The sequence below is a fragment of the Chelmon rostratus genome, chromosome 22 (genome assembly GCF_017976325.1).
Source record: "Chelmon rostratus isolate fCheRos1 chromosome 22, fCheRos1.pri, whole genome shotgun sequence".
NCBI classification, from domain to species: domain Eukaryota; kingdom Metazoa; phylum Chordata; class Actinopteri; order Chaetodontiformes; family Chaetodontidae; genus Chelmon; species Chelmon rostratus.
This window is the reverse complement of record NC_055679.1, coordinates 16,330,453-16,353,032: the sequence shown is the minus strand read 5'-3', so window position 1 is coordinate 16,353,032 and position 22,580 is coordinate 16,330,453. Positions and strand designations below refer to the sequence as shown.

At 42.0% G+C, this 22,580-nt stretch overlaps 2 protein-coding genes across 2 annotated transcripts; one reads left to right on the top strand and one right to left on the bottom strand.

Moving 5' to 3' along the window:
• Positions 1–2,302: 2,302 nt before the first annotated feature.
• LOC121625743 (cryptochrome-1-like) lies at positions 2,303–16,549 on the top strand. Its single transcript, XM_041963986.1, has 14 exons — positions 2,303–3,242; positions 9,597–9,705; positions 9,814–9,956; positions 10,049–10,233; positions 10,372–10,460; positions 10,741–10,881; positions 12,371–12,682; positions 13,168–13,319; positions 13,611–13,813; positions 14,238–14,339; positions 14,452–14,550; positions 14,672–14,749; positions 14,875–14,982; positions 15,725–16,549. Exons 1-13 carry the CDS (start codon positions 3,085–3,087, stop codon positions 14,976–14,978), a joined length of 1,875 nt encoding a protein of 624 aa, XP_041819920.1. The 5' UTR covers positions 2,303–3,084; the 3' UTR covers positions 14,979–14,982; positions 15,725–16,549.
• On the bottom strand, positions 16,188–19,642 carry LOC121625744 (transcription termination factor 2, mitochondrial-like). The gene is made up of 2 exons (XM_041963987.1): positions 19,589–19,642; positions 16,188–18,294 (listed from the first exon to the last, which is right to left on the bottom strand). Exon 2 carries the CDS (start codon positions 18,272–18,274, stop codon positions 17,135–17,137), a length of 1,140 nt encoding a protein of 379 aa, XP_041819921.1. The 5' UTR covers positions 18,275–18,294; positions 19,589–19,642; the 3' UTR covers positions 16,188–17,134.
• Positions 19,643–22,580: the final 2,938 nt, after the last annotated feature.

Here is a 22,580-nt window from a genome sequence, read left to right as displayed (position 1 = left end):
TTACTGTGTTACTTGATGTATCTCTATTTATATATTGCAAGACCTTCTGCATGGAAACACAGTGGGCCTCTGAATGCCTTTGGATAAAACTTTTTTGGATAAGAAGGACCAGTGTGGGGAGATTTTTGTTGACTCAATCCTGAATTATTTAACTGTCAACACAAGGAAAATTCTGACAGATGAAGAGAGGGAAAGTGTTCTTACATGAGCTCCATCGAGAAAATCAATGATTAATTTCACTTTTGATTAAATGCATGTCTCATAAAGAACTCTCTGGGTTGTTCAGCTGTCTGTGTAAGCAGATGTCACCGTTAGCACATCCCATCTTTCAGTCTGTGGCACTGAATAAGCTCGTCTCTAGCAGTCTGCCATGAGCTCTTGATGCAATGCAGCATATCTTGCTGACTAACTAAGGTGAGAGCAGTGGAGGTGGGCAGCTGTCAGCTGCTTCTCTCCATGCACTGTGGTCCTCCAAAGCTTGTCCTCACGTATTAAGCGTTGGTTGCCTGGTAACAGCAAAATGATCATGATTTTCCCGGCAAAGATTATAGATTGTTAGTATTTTGCCAGCAGAGCGAGTGTATCATGTGAACATGCTTCCTTAGCCGTGCTGTGCAATCACATCTCTTTTAAATTGTCAGTTTATCAAATCTTGTGTTTTTTAGATTTTCCTTTGCTTGAAGTGCTTTGTGTAATTGTGTTTGCAGTATATTTCTTTACAATGTGTTATCTATATATATTGTAAAGCCTTTTGCTTGATTTAAATTTCTATATACTGTTTGTATTTTGTTCTTAAGTGACCCTGATTAAAACAAAATTGGCACTTCTAGACTATGACTTAAATTTAATTAGGTATTATTTATTGTTATAATATACAATTATGATAAGAATGATATTTTGATATTTTTATTACAATAATACCATGATTATGTGGAAATATTGGGCCATTAAATGTCGAAAACATAAGCGAAAGGTGCAGCATCCACTATAACAACTTCTTATTATCATGTGGGGATGAATTACATAAAGTTACCATCAGACATAGAAGTGGCGTGATGTTATAGTGCCGCTCAGTGGCCAAAATTTGGTACTACTGCTCCAATGCTTGGCTGCATTTTGTGTCTTGCATAATTACAAACCATTTTATGTAAGAGAATATTGTGACGCATTTCTTGTTTAGGCAATAAAGAACAAGAAATATAAAGAAAATAAGACAATGTTGTACCACTACTGCTACTACTTCTAATAATAATGCAAAAAATATAATTTAGACTTAGATGCATGCAACTTGCATGCACATATAAATATGACTCCAAGACAAGACAAGACAAAGTAAATTTGCATAATTTGCGTGAGTCACAAAACAGCATTTAAACAGTAAGTAAAAGGAACACAAGACGATATAAGCAAAACACAAATATGCTTATATAATTATGCAATCGGTGCAAAGATGAATTGTCGAGAAATGAATTTAATATAAGGTAGGGGCACACAGAAAAGTTTTAAACCTCGATCAAACCTGCCTTAAACACGTTAGAGCAACCGTGAAATGCTGCAAAAGTTATGTGAAGTGCAAACTGACGCTATAATGTTCACTTTAATCACAACCCGGTGCTTTGGATGAACAGAACGGCTCCTCTGCGGTTGGCCTTCAAGTCGCTGCTGCTTCATTCGAAACCACGTTTGTGCTTTTACTCGAGCCTTAATCAAACTGGCATCGTTTGTCGATATGAAGTGCGTCAGCCGCGGTACTACTACGGTACTTCTACAGTACTACAGTGTAATGCACGCGCGCGCGCACGCGGACGGGTGAGGGCAGAGCGCTCATGCCAGACTTCATGTGCTCATCCGGGTTCTTTTCTGGTAAATAAGCCTATAGAAACAGTAGACGAACGGAGTCTTAGTTTTGGATGATAATGTTCAAAGTTTCACATTCTCACACTGGCGTTATGTCTTCTAAGCCTATGTGCACATCCTTTCAGCAATTAATAGTAAATTTATTTGCCATAACTTGCTTCTATACTTGTAGTAAACCCAAAACAAATACGAGAACCTCTTTCACATTTATTGGCAGAACTTCGTGAATTAGCCTGCTAACATGCTGAGGCTGTTCGGTCGACCATAATAGGTCATAATTAGGTAATATTACCACAACTACGTTATCTGGGCATGTTAGCTGGCTGGTGTCTTCTACGGCGGAGAGAGCACGCTGCAGAAACGTGACCACGCTTAGGAGCGCTCTCAGCCTCGTAGACCAATCAGAGAGCTCGGTGTGTGTGTGCGTCGCATGTGGGCGGAGTCGCGGGAGTAGGTGCGGTGAAGAGGTTGAGTCGCTATTCGTCGTCGTTGAGGAAATTTTTCGGATAAAAACACTCGTAACGAGCGCTCGGCACTGGGGAGATGAGACAGACGCAACCGAGACGGATTTATAACAGCTAAGTATTCAATTAGGTCGCGTTAGGACGACGAATTTCACACAATCGGAGTCAGAAATTTTATTTACATAACCAGCTTTCTCGGCGGCCGGTCCTGCCACCGTGTCTTGTGTTCGTTAGCGGCACCAACTGCCTCAAATTACAGGCTCAGTTAAATACTCTGTTATCCACTGAAACGTAAATAATGTGTTTAGAGTGCGGGCCCACCAAAGCGGTCTAGTACATGTATATTTATACACGTATTTTTCACTATTCAGAAAAACAAGTTATACAACAAGCCACGCTCGTCATCAGTCCGGGTCCTAAAGCCCGCCCGGTTAGCGGCTGTCACGTTGCCGGAGAGCGCGCGCCGTCTCGTGCCCAAATGGTTCAGCAGCCAACGGTTTTTAAATTCTTCGACATTATGGAAAAGGTTCTGTTAGAGCAAGGCTAATTGCGAAGTTGGACGAAATTACTGAAGACGACGGGTTGTATGCTAAATAGCGTACGATCGCATCGCGCATTTGGATTTCCAGCCTTCTTTATTCTGCTGTTTTTGTTCAGTGGTATATTTTTTCTAACGCTGAGTGAGTCGGATTCAGAGTGGAGTGAGCACAAGCGGACTTCTTAACATTCAAAAAGGAACAAAAAGGACTCGTCCAGTTGAGTAATGGTCATTAATACGATCCACTGGTTCAGGAAGGGCTTGCGGCTCCACGACAACCCGTCGCTGAAGGAATCTCTGCTGGGAGCGGATACTGTCCGCTGCGTCTACATCCTCGACCCCTGGTTCGCGGGATCTTCCAACGTTGGGATCAACAGGTGGAGGTGAGCAGAACGACCACGTAAAAACACAGATATGCACCTTATACAGGGCAGCTCATTGTGATCAACGTACATCAAGGCGGTTTGAATTCTTCTTCACGAGTTTTGGAGACATGCATGATGCATGTAATGTGTTATATGGGCTTTTTTGCAGTTCAGTTATGTGCACTTGAGCGTTTCACATCCAACACTGCATTTTTTGCTGACATCCCATTTAAAGCATGATTGGTTGATAAGTTATGAGCAACTGTTGATGATCAGTGAACCATTTGAGTCTTTTCAAGCAAAAATATTTGCTGCTTCCAACTTTATCTTTCTATTTCTTACATGATTATCTGAATTATTATGATTATCTATGAATATCTTTGTGTTTCGGGCTGTTGGTCAGATAATACCAGCAACTTAAAGATGTCACTGTGAACTTAGTAATTATCACTTTCAAGAATTTTTGGACATTATTGGACAAATTGTCGGTTTCACACCTTTTCCCCCCAAAGTATGAAAACATTGCACAGACACTTCCTGTCAAACATAAAAATAACTTAGCAGAAATATTTGGCGCAGCATTGTCAGACTTTGTTACAGCAAGTCTCAACTTCAGATGTTCACTGTTTTCGTTATGTCACACAAGGACAATCTAATCTTCTTGGCGGAAGTCAGAATATTTGAGAAATGAACAAACAGAAGAAGAAGAAAACTATCAAAAAAAAAGGACAGGAACTGCTGAATTAAGTCAGATAATAAAATAAACTGGTGAGCTCTGTATCTGGATTGTGACTGATGATATTTCCTTAGACAAATGTGCAATTTACTTTTATCATTCACATATATGCATTGCAACTGATCCCACTGTTTCTACAAAGGCACAAAACCTTAACAATAAAAAAAATATATAGTAATGCATTTTAAGATTAAATGAGATTTATAAAGAAAGGAATTTTTAAACCATTTGCACATGTGCCTATAAAATCTATATTTAATCCCTGCCTACACCTTACAAACTAAGGAGAGTGCTGTTAAATGTGTAAAGAAGAAAGTATTCACATCTCCTGAATGTGTAAACTTCATACATGAAACGTACATACACATACAATACATACTGAAAATGTATGGAGTTGCATGAACAGTAGATTTCCACCATACTTTTATGTAGTGAAGCTGCTGACTAACATTAAATTGCCCATTTTTTAAATCACCACAGTAAGGATTCATATTCACAATGCTGTATTCTTCATTCTAAGGCAGCATTTTAAAGGCGTTAGTCTAGTCTGGACTTGTTTTTGTTCCTGATATTTGGCATCTTTTGGCCTGTACAAGTGCATCAATACCAGGTGTCATGTCCTGACTAGCTGACACTTTCAGAATGTCATTTAAGTGCTTGTTTGTGAGCCTTGAACGCATTTTTGTTTTATTGATATTCATTACTGAGAAGATTTGTTCACAAAGGTAGGTTGTTCCAAACATGCACAAAATTTTAGCAGCCAGGGCTGTTAATTTGGGGTACCCTGGTAGTAGATACTGGTAAAATTTGTCCAGACCTACGGAGGCAAATTTGCCCTTCAAATCTCCATCACATTGCAAATCAATTATTTCTAGCTGGATTTCGACCGGCAGATCAGAAGCTTTAACTGTGAAAGGTGAGCGAAAAACTGAAAATTCTGTCTCAAGTTCACCAAATACCTGAAAACGTTTCTCAAACTCCCACAGTAATCCTGCAATCCTGTCTTTGTACCGCTTCACGTCCGCACCAGGTCTGGTCACACACACATCTCTCAGACAGGTGATAAAGGCAGAATTTTGATATTGATCTTTATACATAATGAACAATTATTGGTATTAGTGTCAATCAGATGACTGATTTCCTCCATTACATTGTGAGCTGTAGCAGTAAATTAAACGTTAATAATCTGTAAACCAAACATTGGTTATACCTTCATATCTTGCAGACCCCAGATCCACACTGTGGTCTGAGTTGCTGGATTGTGGCAGTGTAAATGACATTCACAGCATTAGTTATTTCTTCACAGGGATACAAGACTTGGCAGAGATGGCCCTCCCTGATATCCTAAGCGACTAATACGTTTGAAAATGTAGCCCTGAGATAGACACGGGGAAATGTCTACATCTCCAGACTTAATTAGTCTTCCACATTTGCCAGAGCAAGTTAACAAGAAGCTTTGTTTTAATCTCTTTGCATTCATTCCAAACAGTGGAAGGTTGTCTGGTCTTTCAGTCTCAACTGTCTGCTCTTTTTTTTGCCCATTTCTCAGCTTTTCTCAAATGACACATGATGTGAATTTGACCTGCATCCCAACATTTAATTGGTGGAGAGGCAAAGCATCATGTAAAACATTTTACATAACTGACATTTCCTGAGGATGCCGACAGCCAGTGTGTCTGCGTGCTCGCATGAATGCAAGACAGGGACAAGCTGTTTGAGTCTGGTGACACAAATAAGTATATGAAGCTTGTCAGGCTCATGATAAGAGATAAGAGCGAGGACTGGTCGGGTTAGTGCAGAGTTTGCCAACCTGTAACCCACTGACTTTGACCTTTCTCAACCTTATAAGCCACCAAGGGGACAGTCTGCGTCAACCTTCAGTGTTACATGGGAAGTTTTTCCTGTCAAAACAAACAGTTGGCATCCTTTTCACCCAGCTTGCTCTGTGACCCAGACATTTATTCATTACAACCAGAGGGCTGCAGTCAGGGAACTGCTTCTGTGTGGAAACTGGCGGATTGAACAGTCTGCACATGCAGCCGCTGAATGAAAGAGCTCCTGAGATTTACAGTACAGTAGGTGTCTCTCTGGATGTTTTTGTTTCCTGCTGTGTGCTCTGGTTTGTATTGCAGTCCCATGCCGTCACTGGGAGAGTAGGGCAGCAGCAGCAGCAGCAAAGGCGCGCCTGTTATGGAGCATACATGTTATGCTTCTACAGTTATGCAACAGAGGCCTGCGGTGACGCAGAGCTCACACGCAGATCACTCACTATGCCCTGCTTCATTCCATTTATTTCATCTTTTGTGCACATGTAAGATATGTACATGAAATAAAATCATTTGTCTCTAAAAGAAGTAGGAGTGCACAGAGAAAAAATATTTAGACAATCAAAAAGTCTGGCTGTACTTTTCTCTAAGGCTGAACTGAATGTGTTGTCATATTTTATGACATCACCTCACCACAAAATCCTCAGTTTGAATAAAGTGGTTCATCAGATTAAATGAGTTAGTTACTTTTTTTCCGATTAATACTTGTGTGGGCTAATCTTTGTCTGCAGCTGTGCAGAAACACCAGGTTTAAACAGAAGGAACAGACATGCAAAACGATGTTATGAAATCAAGATTTGCTAAAGTCTGCAGAAAAGGTCAGCTGAGCTTTAGTGGAGCAAGTGTGTACATTTTTATGCAGTCAGCCGGTTCTGTTATTTAATCTAGCATTAACATAAATTGGGTAGACAAAATAGTAGAAACACCTACCAGTAGAATGCAATACAATTTCAACAGTGCCACAAACTACTTCCTCCAAAATGATCATAAAGATGAACTGAGATTCATAACCTTAATGGAGGGAGGATTTATCGCAGCACTGTTGTATTGAATATGAACACAGTGAATTAAAAGAAAGAAGAACTCAAACATAGCGATATCTCTCTAGCTCTGCAACATTTATGCCTGTGATTTTGTAACTTACAGTCTACATAGCTTTAGAGCAAGGAAAAAGTAATTGTCACAAAATAATATGCTATAACCTGCAGCCTCTGTAATTAGCACTTGTTTATACACTAACAGCTAACTCAGGTTATCATTTTAATTGCTGGTGCAGAAGTGAGCAGCCCTGTCGTTTAGATCTAGGGGGTAATCCCAGATGGGTGAATGAGGCGGGTCAATGCCAGATGACATAATCATGATAACTTTCCCTACCCCCAGCATCTCCACATGTGGCGAAAGTAGGTCACTGTGCTAGTAGCAAACCCTCTACCATTTTCATTTTGTTGACCTACTTCTGCTGTCCTGCTCATGCAAGACAACCCAACTATCTCTGTTGAGCAGTGCAACTGTGAGCACTAATCCCAACAGAGATGCTTCCATCTGATATCTGTATTACTGCTCTATGCTTGAAACTGTTAAAGATAGTCAACAGAGTTATGCTGGGTGGCCTGGATGATAATTAGTGTGGAGTTGCTCCATGAAGCAGTGTTTATAAATAGGTGGGAAGTAGGAGTCCCATATCAGGGACTGCATGGAAAAAACCAGACACTGATGCTTTTTTTCTTGTCTTTATCCAAACATGGATTAAGATCATTGCTTTTCTTCTGGAGTCAGATGGTCTGACTCTGTCTTTGCAGCGTCACATTGACTTTAAGGGTCAGGAGAGCAAGGCAGCTAGCATAACATGTGACCCCAGAACTCAATTCCTGGACTGGCCGGATAAATCCAGGCTGAGATGCTAGAGGGCTGCTCAGTGCCCATCAGATAAGACTGTGGTCGTAACTGGCCCCAGATGTGCATGTACACAGTGTAACTGTTGGAGAGTGGAGCCGGATGTTCCTGGAAAAAAAAAAAAAGTGAATGTCAAGTCAAAAAACATAATAAAATCCACTTAACCACTTCCCAAAAGTTCAAAATAGGAAATCAGCACTGGACTTTCTCTCTGTAGCTTTCCTGTGCAGCTCCCATGCGACAGAGACAACACTGCTATATCAGGAATATGGATGACAATTCAGTAATAGCACTAATCAACAGTGTACATGTATCAGAGAAACATATTTTAGAAGAAGAAAACTTCTTCTTGAACTTCTGTGTCACTGTGTAATTTTCTAATAAAGGTTATCGTTTGGTATACAGCATCACAGAAAGTCCTGGTCAGACAGCAGCAGCTTCCTGTGTGCTGTCAATCGATGCCATGACACATGTTGCTTGCTGAGTGTTGAAGTTAACATTTTTAAAGTTACCCCCAACTTCAATTTGGAGCGGTTAAATTGCTTAAAACCTCAATCTATATAGGTGCTCAGGGCTATTTCCATCCCAAGCCCAACCATCCACGTGCTCTGTAATCCAGTCTCAATGCATTTATCCATTCGTCCTCTTGATTTGCTTTTGAATGTGGACCTACAATCAAATCCATGGCCAACAAGTGAATAATATAATCAGAATACTAATAATTCTTTCCAAATTTACCAAAGCCTCCATAAAAGCAAGCATTGTTTTGAGTATGACTGACTTACAGTAATGAAAGTTTATGAATAGGAGAGTGTCAGTTGGGTATTTTAGCTTCGCCATCAGTAATAAGTTTTTACTTTACAATCACAACACCCACTTGGCTTTCATGTCAGCCAAAGACAAGATTCGACTTGGATGATACAGGAAGCTTCCACCTACGAACTTTGGTACCTATAGCAACAGCACGGGAAGCACCGTATTACTGCCGCTCTGTCTGCATGCATGTGTGGATGTTGTGTAGGCTCTGATGTTCAGAGTTGGTGTTTCCTATTTTTGGAAAGATACAGACAGAACAACAGTGCAAATTCTCTAATAATATAAAGACTTTGTTGTAAAATGTAGAAAAGGTTTCTGACAGTCATGTCTGCTTCTGAGGGGTCGGTATGTTTGGTTTGATTGTGTCCACTGACGTCACGTACAGTGATGATTAAACTCGTGTGGATGCAAGTTGGTTGACTCATCTACTGTCTGCATGATGTGGCCTCGAGGATGAGTTCAGTGTGTGTCTTTTTTAAATTAATCAGTTCTGTCAGAAAGAGAATAGCGTGTTTTTTTTTAAAAAAAAAAGGAAATGAAGATGTTACATTTGGCTGTTGTGTTGGCAGGATTACAAAATCATTGTATTTCACTGCAGTGCTGCTGGTTTTGAGGTTATTTGCCTTTTGGAATAATTGTCTTATGAAGGGGTATTATACAGAATTTACATAACGTGGCATTTGCACGCTTCAAGCAAAGCCAACATCAGCTTACATGAATTCACACAACGGAGAATGATTTTTTTTTTCCATTATCAAATCATCTGCCTGAAAATAGCTTTTTTCTTTTTGTTTTTCTTTGTCAGACCAACAGTAAAAATCCAGACATTCAGTTTATTATCGTAGGAGGCTTAGAAACAGACCAGATATTCACATTTGAAAGGCTGGGACCGGGTCTCCCAAATGACTGAACCAAGTAATCGATGATCAAAATAGATGCCTATCAATCTTCTGTCAAGCAACTAAAATAGTTTTAATGTCATCTAAATTCAAGGCCATTAATTGTCCTGATAATTGTTTAAACTTGTATTTTGAATATTTAACCGTATGTTGTGACTGTCAGTGTTTTAACCGCTCTTTCTTCATTCCTGTCCCCCTCCAGGTTCTTACTGCAGAGTCTCGAGGACTTGGACTCCAGCCTCCGTAAGCTCAACTCTCGACTGTTTGTGATACGAGGCCAACCCACTGATGTCTTTCCCAGACTTTTCAAGGTAACGTGGTCATCTCATTTAAAGATGAAGCCAAAGGCTGCTTTAATCATGTTGCGGAAAACCTGATTATTCTGCTCCGCGGCTCACTTTTTTCCCTCTGTCCTCCAGGAATGGAATATTTCTCGTTTGTCGTACGAGTACGACTCTGAGCCCTTTGGGAAAGAGCGAGATGCAGCTATTAAGAAACTGGCCTGTGAGGCTGGAGTGGAGGTGACAGTTCGCATCTCCCACACACTCTATGACCTGGACAAGTGAGTTGACGTCACCCAGAACCACATCTGCTTTCAAACCAGCTGTGAAATGAGTGTCCATCAGGCCTTTGACACTTTCTGTACCCCCGCAGGATCATAGAGTTGAATGGCGGTCAGTCCCCTCTCACCTACAAGCGGTTCCAGACCCTCATCAGTCGTATGGATGCAGTGGAGGGGCCCGCGGAGTCCGTCACGGCGGATGTCATGGGGAAATGCACTACGCCGCTGTCCGAAGACCATGATGACAAGTTTGGGGTCCCCTCCTTGGAGGAGCTGGGTGAGTGTCCACATCAGTAACACCACAGGAGCAGTTTAGGTTCAAACAAAGCATGAAAACATGATCACGCCCACACCCCAAACTGAAATTCAACATTAGAGGCTGAATTTTAATGTTCTTTTACTGTGATCCCTGCAGGTTTTGATACCGAGGGGCTGTCCTCAGCTGTGTGGCCGGGGGGAGAGACCGAAGCCCTCACACGACTTGAGAGGCATTTGGAGAGGAAGGTCAGTCAAATTAGATAAGAGCCAGATGAGGAGTTTTTTTTTTTAGAAAACTTGGTGTTTGCATCATTGTTTCCAGAAGTCTCCATTTCCACCTGTCCAGACTCGGTTCTCAGTTCACTGTGTGGACACCAATCACAGGCACGGTTATGTGTTTTTAAAATGACAAGATACAAGTGTGGATGTAGCTTGAGGTTGGATTCAGTAATCATGTGAGCCTGATAGTCTAAATAAATGTCCAGCTTTGGTTTCATATCTGGTCATGTGACTTTGTTTGCATCAGGCGTGGGTGGCCAACTTTGAGCGTCCCAGAATGAACGCCAGCTCGCTGCTCGCCAGCCCGACAGGCCTCAGCCCGTACCTGCGCTTCGGCTGCCTCTCCTGTCGCCTCTTCTACTTCAAACTCACCGACCTCTACAGGAAGGTAAGTCAGTAAATATCCGAACATAGAAAACTCTGTTCTGGTTAGGGCTGTCAGTTTTAGTTCATTTTGCTTTTGGTGCCATGACAACGTAAAATAGGGAATTAACCAGCAACTGCCCTCTCTTGTCACATGAGATTGTGGTTTGTAGTCCTGCTGCTGATTTCCTGTGTCCTGCCTCTCTCTGCACACTGCCATTTTAGCCAGATTAACTTCTTCTACATGTGAATTACTGTTCCTGTTGTTTATAGCACCACCTAATGATTCCCAGATCAGTGTGTAGTGAGGCAAATTAACCACAGCAATCTTGCTGCGTTGGCGCCCTCTTCAGGTGTGATGTTGTATTTTTAGACTCCGGTGCTAGTGTTCATGCTCAAGAAATATCAAGTATTGTGGTGAAAGTGAATCAAAGGTGAAGCAGTTATGTAACTGAGATGGTGTTATGCCCCTGGTCTAGGGGTGCAGAGGCACAACACAAAGAAAGGCGGAGGACAAATTACTATAGATAACAGGCAGTTTATTGCCAACAAAAATCGTACTTTTTATAATTTACAGATAAATTCACAAACCAAATGGACTATCAAAAGAAGCCTGGCTTCAGGGTGGACTAATGGCCAAAACAACAAACAAAACAAGCTATCTGAAAACCCCAAAAAGTAACTAAACCCTGGTAGGAACATAAATAAACAAAAAAACATTTACTAAGCCTACCTCCCTAGGCTAAGTAAAACAGGAGAAAATAGTCAGTAACAAAAATGCCAGACCACCCCTACTGCTTCTAAAGAAAACAAAAATACTTACAATATTTACACAATCTAATCCGAATTACAAACAAACAAACCAACTCTCACTAAGCTAACTCCAAATCTCTATGGTCTACAAATTTCAAAACGATTTACACTCAATACATTCAGCAACTACACAGTGACGCTTTCAGGTACAGCTGAGTTTGGCCGACACAAAGTGGACTCCAGTCGCAGGCCGGCAGGAAGAATGGGTTTAAGTACTGCCAGGCTTGATGGTACAGCCAATCATCAGCCTCCAAGTCTTCCAAGGGATGCTCCTGCTCACAAACACAAAGATAGGACAGAAAAGAAGAGGTCTCACTCTGTCACAGAAAAACAATCAAAATATTTACGGCAGGGGCCGTAACAGATGGGTTTTCTGTGTGGGGAGGAACTGACCTCTCCAGCTGAAATACTTACTGCTGACTGAGAAAACAGTCAGGAGTCCAGGTTTCCTAAAATCAATGTTTTCACTCATTTCCATATTTATACAAACACTTTAGCCTAAAAAAACAAAGTACAAGCTTTTGCACAGTTTATGGCTGATTTTGAAAACATGAATAAAAATGATTTTGACCACCTGAATGCTCCTGAGATGAAGTGCCAAGATGCCGTCCCATTTTCCCCACTTCTATGGAAATGATAAGTAGTACTATGATTTACCCGACACAATAACGCTCGTCCTGCCGCTTCTCCAACTCCACCAGGTGAAGAAGAACAGCTCCCCTCCTCTGTCGCTCTACGGTCAGCTGCTGTGGCGCGAGTTCTTCTACACGGCAGCCACCAACAACCCCTGCTTCGACAAGATGGAGAGCAACCCCATCTGCGTTCAGATCCCCTGGGACCGCAACCCTGAGGCGCTGGCCAAGTGGGCGGAGGGCCGAACCGGCTTCCCCTGGATCGACGCCATCATGACCCAGCTGAGGCAGGAGGGCTGGATCCACCACCTGGCGAGGCACGCCGTAGCCTGCTTCCTGACCCGAGGAGACCTGTGGATCGGCTGGGAGGAGGGCATGAAGGTAAATACGTTCAGAAAATATTTATATCTACATACTTTGAATACTTGTTTATATCTTTATTTTCTTTCTGGAATATCTTCTTCCTGTTAACTGCAGTGGCCTGTTTCCCCACAGCAGTGACTAAGTTTGAGCTAATTTATTCTAATGAGTCATCATTTTGATTCTTAACAGACTCCACTGAAAAATACAGTCCTTTAATATTTCCACACCCTAGATTTTAAGTCCTCGCATATTTCAAACAAACATTGTGTTTGTATTTATTTTAAATTTTGTTAAATAGGAAGCGAAAGTAGTTAATCATATCCATTCTAGTGGTAAGCCAAAGAAGTGCAGTAAAGAGAAAACAAACAACTATAAAGACTAGTTTATGTTGAAGTTGGTCTGCGATCTTAACATCTCCCACTCAGAGAAGAACCAAAGGTTGCAGAGCACATGTAAACACTCATTGTTTTCAGCCAACCTGAGGCATGTTTGTGTGTCTTCAGGTGTTTGAGGAGCTGCTGCTGGATGCAGACTGGAGTGTGAACGCAGGCAGCTGGATGTGGCTCTCCTGCAGCTCTTTCTTCCAGCAGTTCTTCCACTGCTACTGCCCGGTGGGCTTCGGCCGACGCACAGACCCCAATGGAGATTACATCCGGTGAGTGCTGACATCTAGTCCTGTGTGTTCTCCCCGTGGGAACCTTTTAATTGTCTGAAATGCTGTGGTGCTGAAATTGTGGCTCAGCTGATAGGAGATATTGATGGATACTAATATTTTAGACTGAAGTCAATACTCTTAAGCAGTACAAGTATTTACCCCTGACTTGCTGATAAATTGTTATTGGCTAATTCCACCTCAGCAGATATGACCTTGAGATGCTTTGGCTCGTCTTAGCAATAGATTACACCACCCGACATGCTCACCAAACCTCTCCATCTCCTCACTCAGGCGCTACCTGCCCATTCTGAGAGGGTTTCCAGCCAAGTATATTTATGATCCCTGGAACGCTCCAGAGAACGTGCAGAAGGCAGCCAAATGTATTATTGGAGTGCATTACCCCAAACCCATGGTGCACCATGCAGAGGCCAGCCGCCTCAACATTGAGCGAATGAAACAGATCTACCAGCAGCTCTCCTGTTACAGAGGCCTCGGTAAGAACACCAGATACAGACAGAGTCATTTCTCACAGACATCTTTAACATTAATGAGAAGCAGCGCTGACCAAGGATCACCTGAAATGACAGTTTCTTAGTGTTCCTGAAAGACTGTCTCATAAAAGTGAGTTAAACAAGCGATGCAGGTTTTGGCATTCAGAAATAAAGAACCAGTCATCTCTTGCTTTTAATTTATGATCAGCGTGGGGCTTTGCAGCTTTATGACAAAGGCAAAGTGCCAAAAATATCAAGAAAATGTCTAACAAGAACCTGCCTGAGGATCTTTCAAGTGGAGTTACTACCAGACCCATCAGACCTCAAAAGAGTCTTCAAAGTCAACTAAAAACTGATAATTCTAGTAAAAATCTCCAGTGATTTGCATTGATGTGATCATGTGTTTGAAGCTGCTGTCTGTTTGTAGGTCTTCTGGCTACAGTTCCGTCCACCTCTAACGGTAACAGAAACGGTAACAGCGAGACGGGATTCCCTGTGGAAGCTTCACAGGATGCTGCAGCTCCATCTGGTCAGTGGCAGAAAACTCACAGCAGTTCTGGGTTCTGCAGGACTTCCTCTTTAGTCTCTGGCACTGACGTTGTGTCTGCGAATAAGATCTAATGCTTGTTTTGTTTTTACAGGCTATCAGATGCCAGTTCACTCCCAGGAAGACTGGCAAAGCGGAGTCATGATGTACATGCAGGGTGATCCACAAACCAGCATCAGCACACACCAGCAGGGTGGGGACACACTCAATTCATCTGTCTCACTTGTTTTCTTGTATTTGTCACCCTAATGTTGCCATGCAGTACTCATGAGTCCTACTTCTCTGCTAATCCTTGAATCTTCCTTGAATTCCAGGTTACGCAGGCACCAGTAACAGTGTGATGTGTTACACCCAAGGCACACAGCAGATTCCCGGTCCTGCACTCCAGAAAGGTGAGAGCTGATGGCACCAGCTTGTTTTAAACATGCTTTATAGTCCAATAGGTCCAGCCTAAGCTGTGCCTCTCTTTGTGCTTAGTGACAGAGATGATAAAACTGTATTTTCTCTTTTTTTATAGGACCTGAACACCACAGCACCACTCAGACCAGCAGCAAACGGCACAGCGAGGACTCTGGGAATGGCAAATGCTCTAAGGTCCAGAGAGTCCAGAGCAGCCACTAGAAAGGTTTGTTGGAAATTTTATTCAAACCAAACTTATATCTACTGAAATTAGTCCACCTGTCAGTGACCTCTGGCTTCCTAACCCTGTCTGAGGCCCTTCAAGCTTTCTGTACTTTCCCTAGAGGTGTAAGTAGCAGAAGATGGAAATACTCAGAAAATACTTTTACTGAGGTAAATGTTCTTACCACCACTGACAACAGTTGGTAAAAGGATTTTAGGATTCGTTGACAATAAGATGAATCTAGGCATCCAGTGGTGAGGTTGCAGATTTCAACCAGCTGAATACCCCTCGTCTCTTGTGGTGGCTTGTAAAGACACAAAAAAACACAAAAGGCGCTCTACAGAACCAGTGTTTGGTTTGTCTGTTCTGGGCTACTGTAGAAACACGGCAGACTCTGGGAAACCTGCTCCCTCTCCAGATTTAAAGAGCTCATTCTAAGGTCATGAAAACATAACTTTTCTTATATCCAGGCGATTACACACTATTAGAAGCATAATTATGAACATTAGTTTCCATTTCTGCCAAAAGATCCCCCTAAATCTTACACACTGTACCTTTAAATCATAATATCCGAATTATCAGAATATAGAAAGTGCCAATATATATCGATTGCTGTGGGTATAAAGGCTTTGAGAGTCTGGGAATGTTTGGTTTAGGTACTTTGAAAATGCTTGAAAATCAAGTATCAAGTTATCATGTACCATGTTTTTCATTGTCAGTGTGTGTTCTTTCCTTCTCCTTGCAGGAGTGTGTGCAGACTTGCCGTCAGTCATATTGTGTACAACACTAAATGGACGCAGAGACTGACTTTAGTTACAGCACTACACTGTTGCATGAACACACCTTCAGGAGGAGCAAACAAACCCACAATTCAACACATTCAAACGTTTCTCACGCAATGGGACTGTATATTATCATGTGGACTGCACAGCCCGGCCAGTGCTGACGTCACTGGAGTGGCTGTTACACTGTGCTTATGTCTGAGTTAATATTACCGGGACGAAAGTCCTTGTGTATATAATGAATTTGCTAATTTCAGCTCACATACAACTTGTACATATTTGGATATTGTATGTGTGTTTTCTCTCTTTGTGTAGCCATAGACCCATTGATATATTTTTGATATGAGAAATCATTGTGGATGGATCTTTCTTTTTGGAAACTTTTCAATAAAAATGAAAACATTTATAGACCGTCCATTCAAAAAAAAAAAAAAGGTGAGAGATCTTGTATCTGTTCTAATACCGCTGCCTGTGCTCTCATTTATTCTACTTCACAATTTTCTCCCTTTTGAGCCATCCAATGTATTTATCAACAGAAGTGTTTTCATCATTTCCTTTCTCTATCTCAGTACTAGTTGACTCGTTGTATTCTGCACCACCGTAGAGGCAATATCATATGACGTTATCTGTCAAGTTATTGCAAAAAGGCAACAGGAATACAGATTCTTCATATCATGCCGTCCCCCTGTATAATCCCCTAATAAATGTACCACTGGAGAGAACTGCTTCACTTGGTTCTTGTTTCTTCTTAATGTGCTTGTTTAATTAAAACTGGGTTAAATATGCAACTGGTTTCAGTCTGTTCTTTGAAGCTGGAGTGTTGAAAACAGTCCAGAGAAGGTGCTCTGGTTTTACTCTGACACACATTTAAATGGCAGTTTGCACTGAGAGGAACAGCAGCTTTTTGACAAAGTCCAGCAAATTTAGAAACTGTGTCATATTACTCATCTTAAATGTTCAGGGATGACAATCATTTTGTTACAGCAGTTGTAAATTGTAATTCAAAGACAGACAGGCGATTGGCACATTTCTCACTGTTACAGTGTTTGTTGGAATTTTCCTTAACATAATTCTCATATCAAATACAGAACTTTATTTCGGAAAAGATTCCAAAACAGTCACAGTGTCACATATTCACAAGAGCCCTCAGCTGCACCTCAGCATCATATCAAGGCCACAGGAAGAAATGTCTTAGCTTCATAATAAAGTAGTGTATTGCTAGAGGTTTGGTATTTCAAACTGCTTCTCTTCTTCATGCATCTTGCATGAAAGTAAAGTTGAAAACTCCATCAAACAACACTCAAAACCTTTTTTTTCCCCACAAACGCTCCTTATATAAGAGCATACTGAGGCATACAAACAAATTCTGACATTCAGTCCTCAGCAGATCTGAGGGGAGCTACAGGGTTGAAGAGCGGCCGCTGCTGCCTCAGGTGCAGCTTGCCATAACTCATCTCAAAGTCCTTCTTAGTTCCCACGATGACGTCCAGGCTGCCAGAGCGCACGTCATACCCGTAGGAGGCCAGCTTCTGGATGCGATAAAGCACGATCTGCGTGGTGAGTTCCAGGACAGTTGGAGAGTCCTTCACCTGCTCCATGCTCACTCCAGCATCCATCAACCCTTGGAACCGCCCCATCAGGGTGGGTAAGGAGAAGTACAAAATAGCCGGGCAGCGAATCACTATTTGTTTGAGTTCATCTTTGGAGCAGGCGAAAGCCCCCTCGACGTAGGCCAGTGCCTGCTGCATGGCCTCTGGCTGCAGCTCTGCTATGGAGGCCCTGAGGCTTGAGACGAGGGTGAGGAGCTCCTCTGTGGTGAAGCCCTGCTCCCTCAGGAAGGCCAGACTGTCCCTCCAGGCTTCAGCCGGGCGCAGCAGGATGTTGGGGTTCTGGGTGAGGAGCTTCTGCAGCCAGAGGCGCAGGTTGCCCTCATCTCCGCCCAGGTCCAGGTAGGTCTCCCTCAGAGTGTGGATGACCTCTTGGTTCTGCTCCACGGGTCGACTGAAGCTCTGCGGGGCGCTGGCCATCAGCTTGCCGATGATCCTCTTGCTGAGGCGAAGACTCTGGAGGTAAAGGATGTTGGCCCGCTGGTTGCTATGGTTAGTTAAAGTGAAGAAAGAACCGGGAAACTTCTCAATGATGCTCATCAAGTCACGCTTGTTGGGGCACACAGACACCCAAAGGTCTCGCTGGGCGGCCACGTCCTCCGGCCGACACAGGACAGCTTCAGGGTGAGTCTCCAGGATGCGGGCGATTACCGGCGTGTCTGCACCCATGTCCCTCAGCAGGTCAGCAGTTTCAGACACATACGCAGAGCTCTCGAGCAGAATCCAGCCCTTTAACTTGCGTACCTTTCGGATGTCCACCGACAGTTTGTAGAGGGAGTCCACCGTGTGCTGGTTCTCCAGCCTTTTGTTGGGAGAAGTCACTGTGGAGGTGGAGGCAGAGGGAGGCAGCAGGAACCTCATCCTCTGGCAGTAGGTGCACAGGGAGGCGGTGGTGACACGGAGCATCGTTGACAACTGTGGTGGCCCTGCATGGACAACAAAAACCATGAAGTGTAAATCAGACAAAACAAACAGTGACTTCTTATGATCCCTCACCACAGGTGATTCATGCAGTTGCCAGTTTATTAGGTACACCTAACACACTTTGGTCTATAAAATATTGAACATAAGCTGACATATTCACACTGTTTTGTCAAAACAACAGTTGAAAACCCAAAGATATTTAATTTACTGCCACAGATGACAGAGGAACCCAGTAAACATTTGCGTTTGAGAAGCTGAGACTTGTGACTTTTTGGTATTTTGGATTTCCAGAAAAGGTAAAACGATACAGTATTTCACAGAAAAGGCAAAGATTATATCAAAAAAGGCAGTTTTTCTTTCCTGTCCATATATAATGTTGCAACCCCTCAGCTTCAGCTTAGGGAGGTCAGGAATTACTGCAATACCCGATTTCTATACTTACATTCATTTATAATTGTACACATAGCTAAAAGTAAACAAGATTGGTCTAACTAGAGACCGATTTCTCTGCAACACCACTATGACCAAACGTAAGAATTTGCACCAAAGTTTTTTCCCTTTAAAGCCTTGAGTTCAGCTTCAGGACCGTCAGTCATGCTGTCTGCACACCGTCTGACGAAGTACTGTATCTCGCCAGTAAAAGGAACAAATGGTAGAAAGTTTAGAAAAGTTAAATTGTCACAGCTGTGAAATGACACAAGAGTCAGGCCTTAAACCATGCAGTAAAAAAGATAGTATTAAAAGTATCAATATAGTATAATAAAAGTAAAAGGCCTGCATTCAAAACCTAGTTGCAAGTACGATAATACTGCAGTAAAATCTTCCCTGTGTTTTATTGTTATATCTGATGTTAGTGGATTCATATTATTAGCATTTTACAGCTGATCCAAGAGGTTTTGAAGAGTTTATCAGCATAAGTAATCACAAAAACCAAATCTGTATATGCATGATAAAAAGCAGAGAAAAGACTGTGTACTGTGATTTGTATTTATTGTACTTGTATTGTACTTCCAGCACTGCATGTCTGCGCATGAACAAAGCAAAGTGTAACGTTTTTTCATAAAATGCATGAACAAGTGTTTTCAGCTGGAACACACAGAGGGAACACAGTGTCCTGCACCGTCATGTTATATGTATTGTATGTTCCACATAACACCGCCTATGAAGGACCACCGCCCGCAGCTACGCACGACACACCACACGTTAAAATCACGCTAAGATTATAATGATAGCATCAAGACAGCACACAGAGATCGCCTGGTTATATATAATGAGTAAGAAATCATGCTATTTTACCAGCTTCCAGACGTTGTGTAGTCCGAGGGCACCTACAGCTCTGATTTCATAACATGGGAGGAGCAACTGGGCGGAGGAGAAGCACATGAGCGGCATGTGGCCGCCTGCAGCCTGCGGGAAGGCGGCGCCTCACATCCAGTCCCGCCTACCGGACCATGTACGGCCGCTGCCACGTGTACGGTATCACCGTGAGCCAACCCCCGACTGCCGCGAGTGTAGCAGGTAGCATGATCCTGTATCCATGTTTCGCCCAAAGCTGTTCCGTCAAAGCTAAATCAGTGGGTTTCTGTCTGTTTCAAGTCCTTTAAGGCTATGTGTTGAAGCTAATCTATAAGCTAGCACCAGCTAGCATGGAAAGATTCACAACTCCACTTATTAATTAGGTAAAATGATGTGGTAGTGATATAATATGCCCTTTCTGAAGTTAAAATACCAAAGCCAAATCCCTACTTATGAGTTTGTGTCTGTTTCAAGTCCCTCTTGGCTACATGTTAAAGCTAGGCTATAAGATAGCACAAGTTAGCATGGAAGGGTTCACAACTTAACTGATTAATTCGGTAGAATGATACTGTATTGGTGTAATATTGCCTTTCTTAAGTTAAATTGTCAAAGCTAAGTTGCTAGTAATGGGTTTCTGTCTGTTTCAAGCCTCTTTAGGGTGTGTTGAAGCTAAGCTACAAGTTAGCACAAGCTAACATGGAAGGATTCACAACTTGACTGATTGATTTGGGTGATGTCTGTAAGTATATACTGTATGTGCTGGTTTACATTAGCTACTTTATGGCTAAGCGGACATGAATTTATACCTTACACGAATTTACAAACAAGCTGTAAGTAAATGCTAGATAGCAACATGAACACACTGTAGCTAAGAGGTCTGGATCAGAAAAACTAATGCTAGCACCATTTAGCTAATTAGCTTAACTGCATGATGTTTTGTTTGGGGTTCAGGATTAACAGCCAAAAAAATATAGTTAACATTGTTTCATTGGCGTAATAAGTAATGGCTTTTCCCAACTAATAAGAATTGCTCATAAAACTTATTATAAAGGGAGCGTTTCAGAGAGCGATGCTTCATGTTGTATGGGCTATACGTAAGGGAACATACCCTAAGTTGTCAGTTCATTACAGTAGCTTAGCTAAAACTAATGCAGTCTAATACAAAAAAAATGTTGATTTTGGAGTTTCTATTATTATAAGAGTGGGGCCTGTGGGACAGTTATAATAATAATAATTCAACTTTCTAAAAACTGGGTATTCTTTTGGTGGCACACATTTAACTTTGGAAAAAGAGGAAGATGCGAGCTGCAGGGAGTACAGCTGCAGATTCACTCCTGGCTTCTGCGTGTGTGGTGACGGGTGAGTAAAGAGAGATTTGTTTTGACAGGATATAACCTTTCACCTTCACTATTGTTCTGACTGGAAATGTGAAGTCAGTTGTGTTGCCTGTGAAGTCACTGTGTTTGTGACTGTGTCTATAACAAAACAGACACATTAATCATGAATAGTGTTGAACACTTTATTTGGCATGATAATAATAATAGAAATTAATGGACTCAATCTGGCCGGACTGGTGACACATAATATTTACTGTAAAGCCTCCCCCAACTGGAGAGGATTGCTGTTGGATACACTTAACTGTACTGCACAGTTTTGACCACATGAGGTCACTGTGCAACCAGGGTTGTTTGCAGGAGATAAAGCAGCTTCTTTCTAAACTCAGCACAGACTTTTCTTGTCTAAAAATGGGTTTGATTCCAAACTCAGTCTGGTTTTATTAGAAGATGAGAAATGATGGCTTTATTGTAGATGCTGGTTAATTTTTTAGGTAATTTGAAAACGTCCTAGCAGGATGTCAACCTCTTCAAGAACTTCTTTACTGTTTTTGTTTTCAATTTTAAAGCACTCACAGTGAGTTTAAACACTCAGAAGCTTCAGTGTATCAGTGTATTTGTTCATTTTGAGCTGTGTTAAACAGCAGAGGGTTTTACTATTTATAGTCGTCATTTGTTGCCTTTTCTTTGCTGATAGACACAGTTGTTTCTTGTCACAGACAACCAAGAGTGCCTTGATTATACTGGAGCCACCTGCTGTCTTCATGTTGTGCACAGGCATGTTTTAGTGGAGCCCAGTCCACTCTGGGATGAGACAGACATGGGGCACAGTTTTTTGGTCCTCTGAGGCTACAGTTAGCCTTCTTCACTTCAGCCAGAGTTCCAGAAGTTTTATATTACTGAAATTTAACCCCCTGGAGATAATGTGACAGACAACACACACAACAAGCACAGCACAATACTGTCACAAGCTTTATCCTGAGGAGGCGCATGGAACAGTTTAATTGGGATTCTCAGACGCAACAGAGCACCTGTCTCCCCCTGTCAGTCATCCCATCCTCTAAAAACTGCGTTTGTCCTCCTCCACTCGTAACGCAAGACATGGGAACACAAATTTAAATGTTGCCCCGTGGGAGCAATTACACTTTAATCCACTCAGCGCTGAAGGCAGAGAGCCGGCAATAGCAAGAATGTTTTAATTACATTCCAAAGTGCAGACAAGACCGGAGCAGTGAAGTTCATCGTCAGCGTCATTGTTCTTATTGAAGGTCTTTTGTGCTGCTTAGTGTTGCTTTTCTTTACAGAAATAAATGTTGTATACAAATACCAGCGTTTAAAATGCACTGAATGCGTTAATAATAACTTTACAGAGGGCTTTAGAGATATCAGACCAGATGACGACAGTGAAATGAGAAACTCTGATTCCAAAAAAAACTGAGAGAAAAGACAAGGTTGCTTTATTTATATAGCACATTTCAAACAGAGAGGCAATTCAAAGTACTTTACCAAGGCAGATTTCATAACAGCAAGCAATAAAAACCACAATAAATCAATTAAAATAGAATAAAATGAAGTTTAATAGTAAGATAAGGTTAAATAAGATGTGTAAAATGAAATGAAATACAGCTACAGTGCTGTACTTAGTTGTAAATGCCACA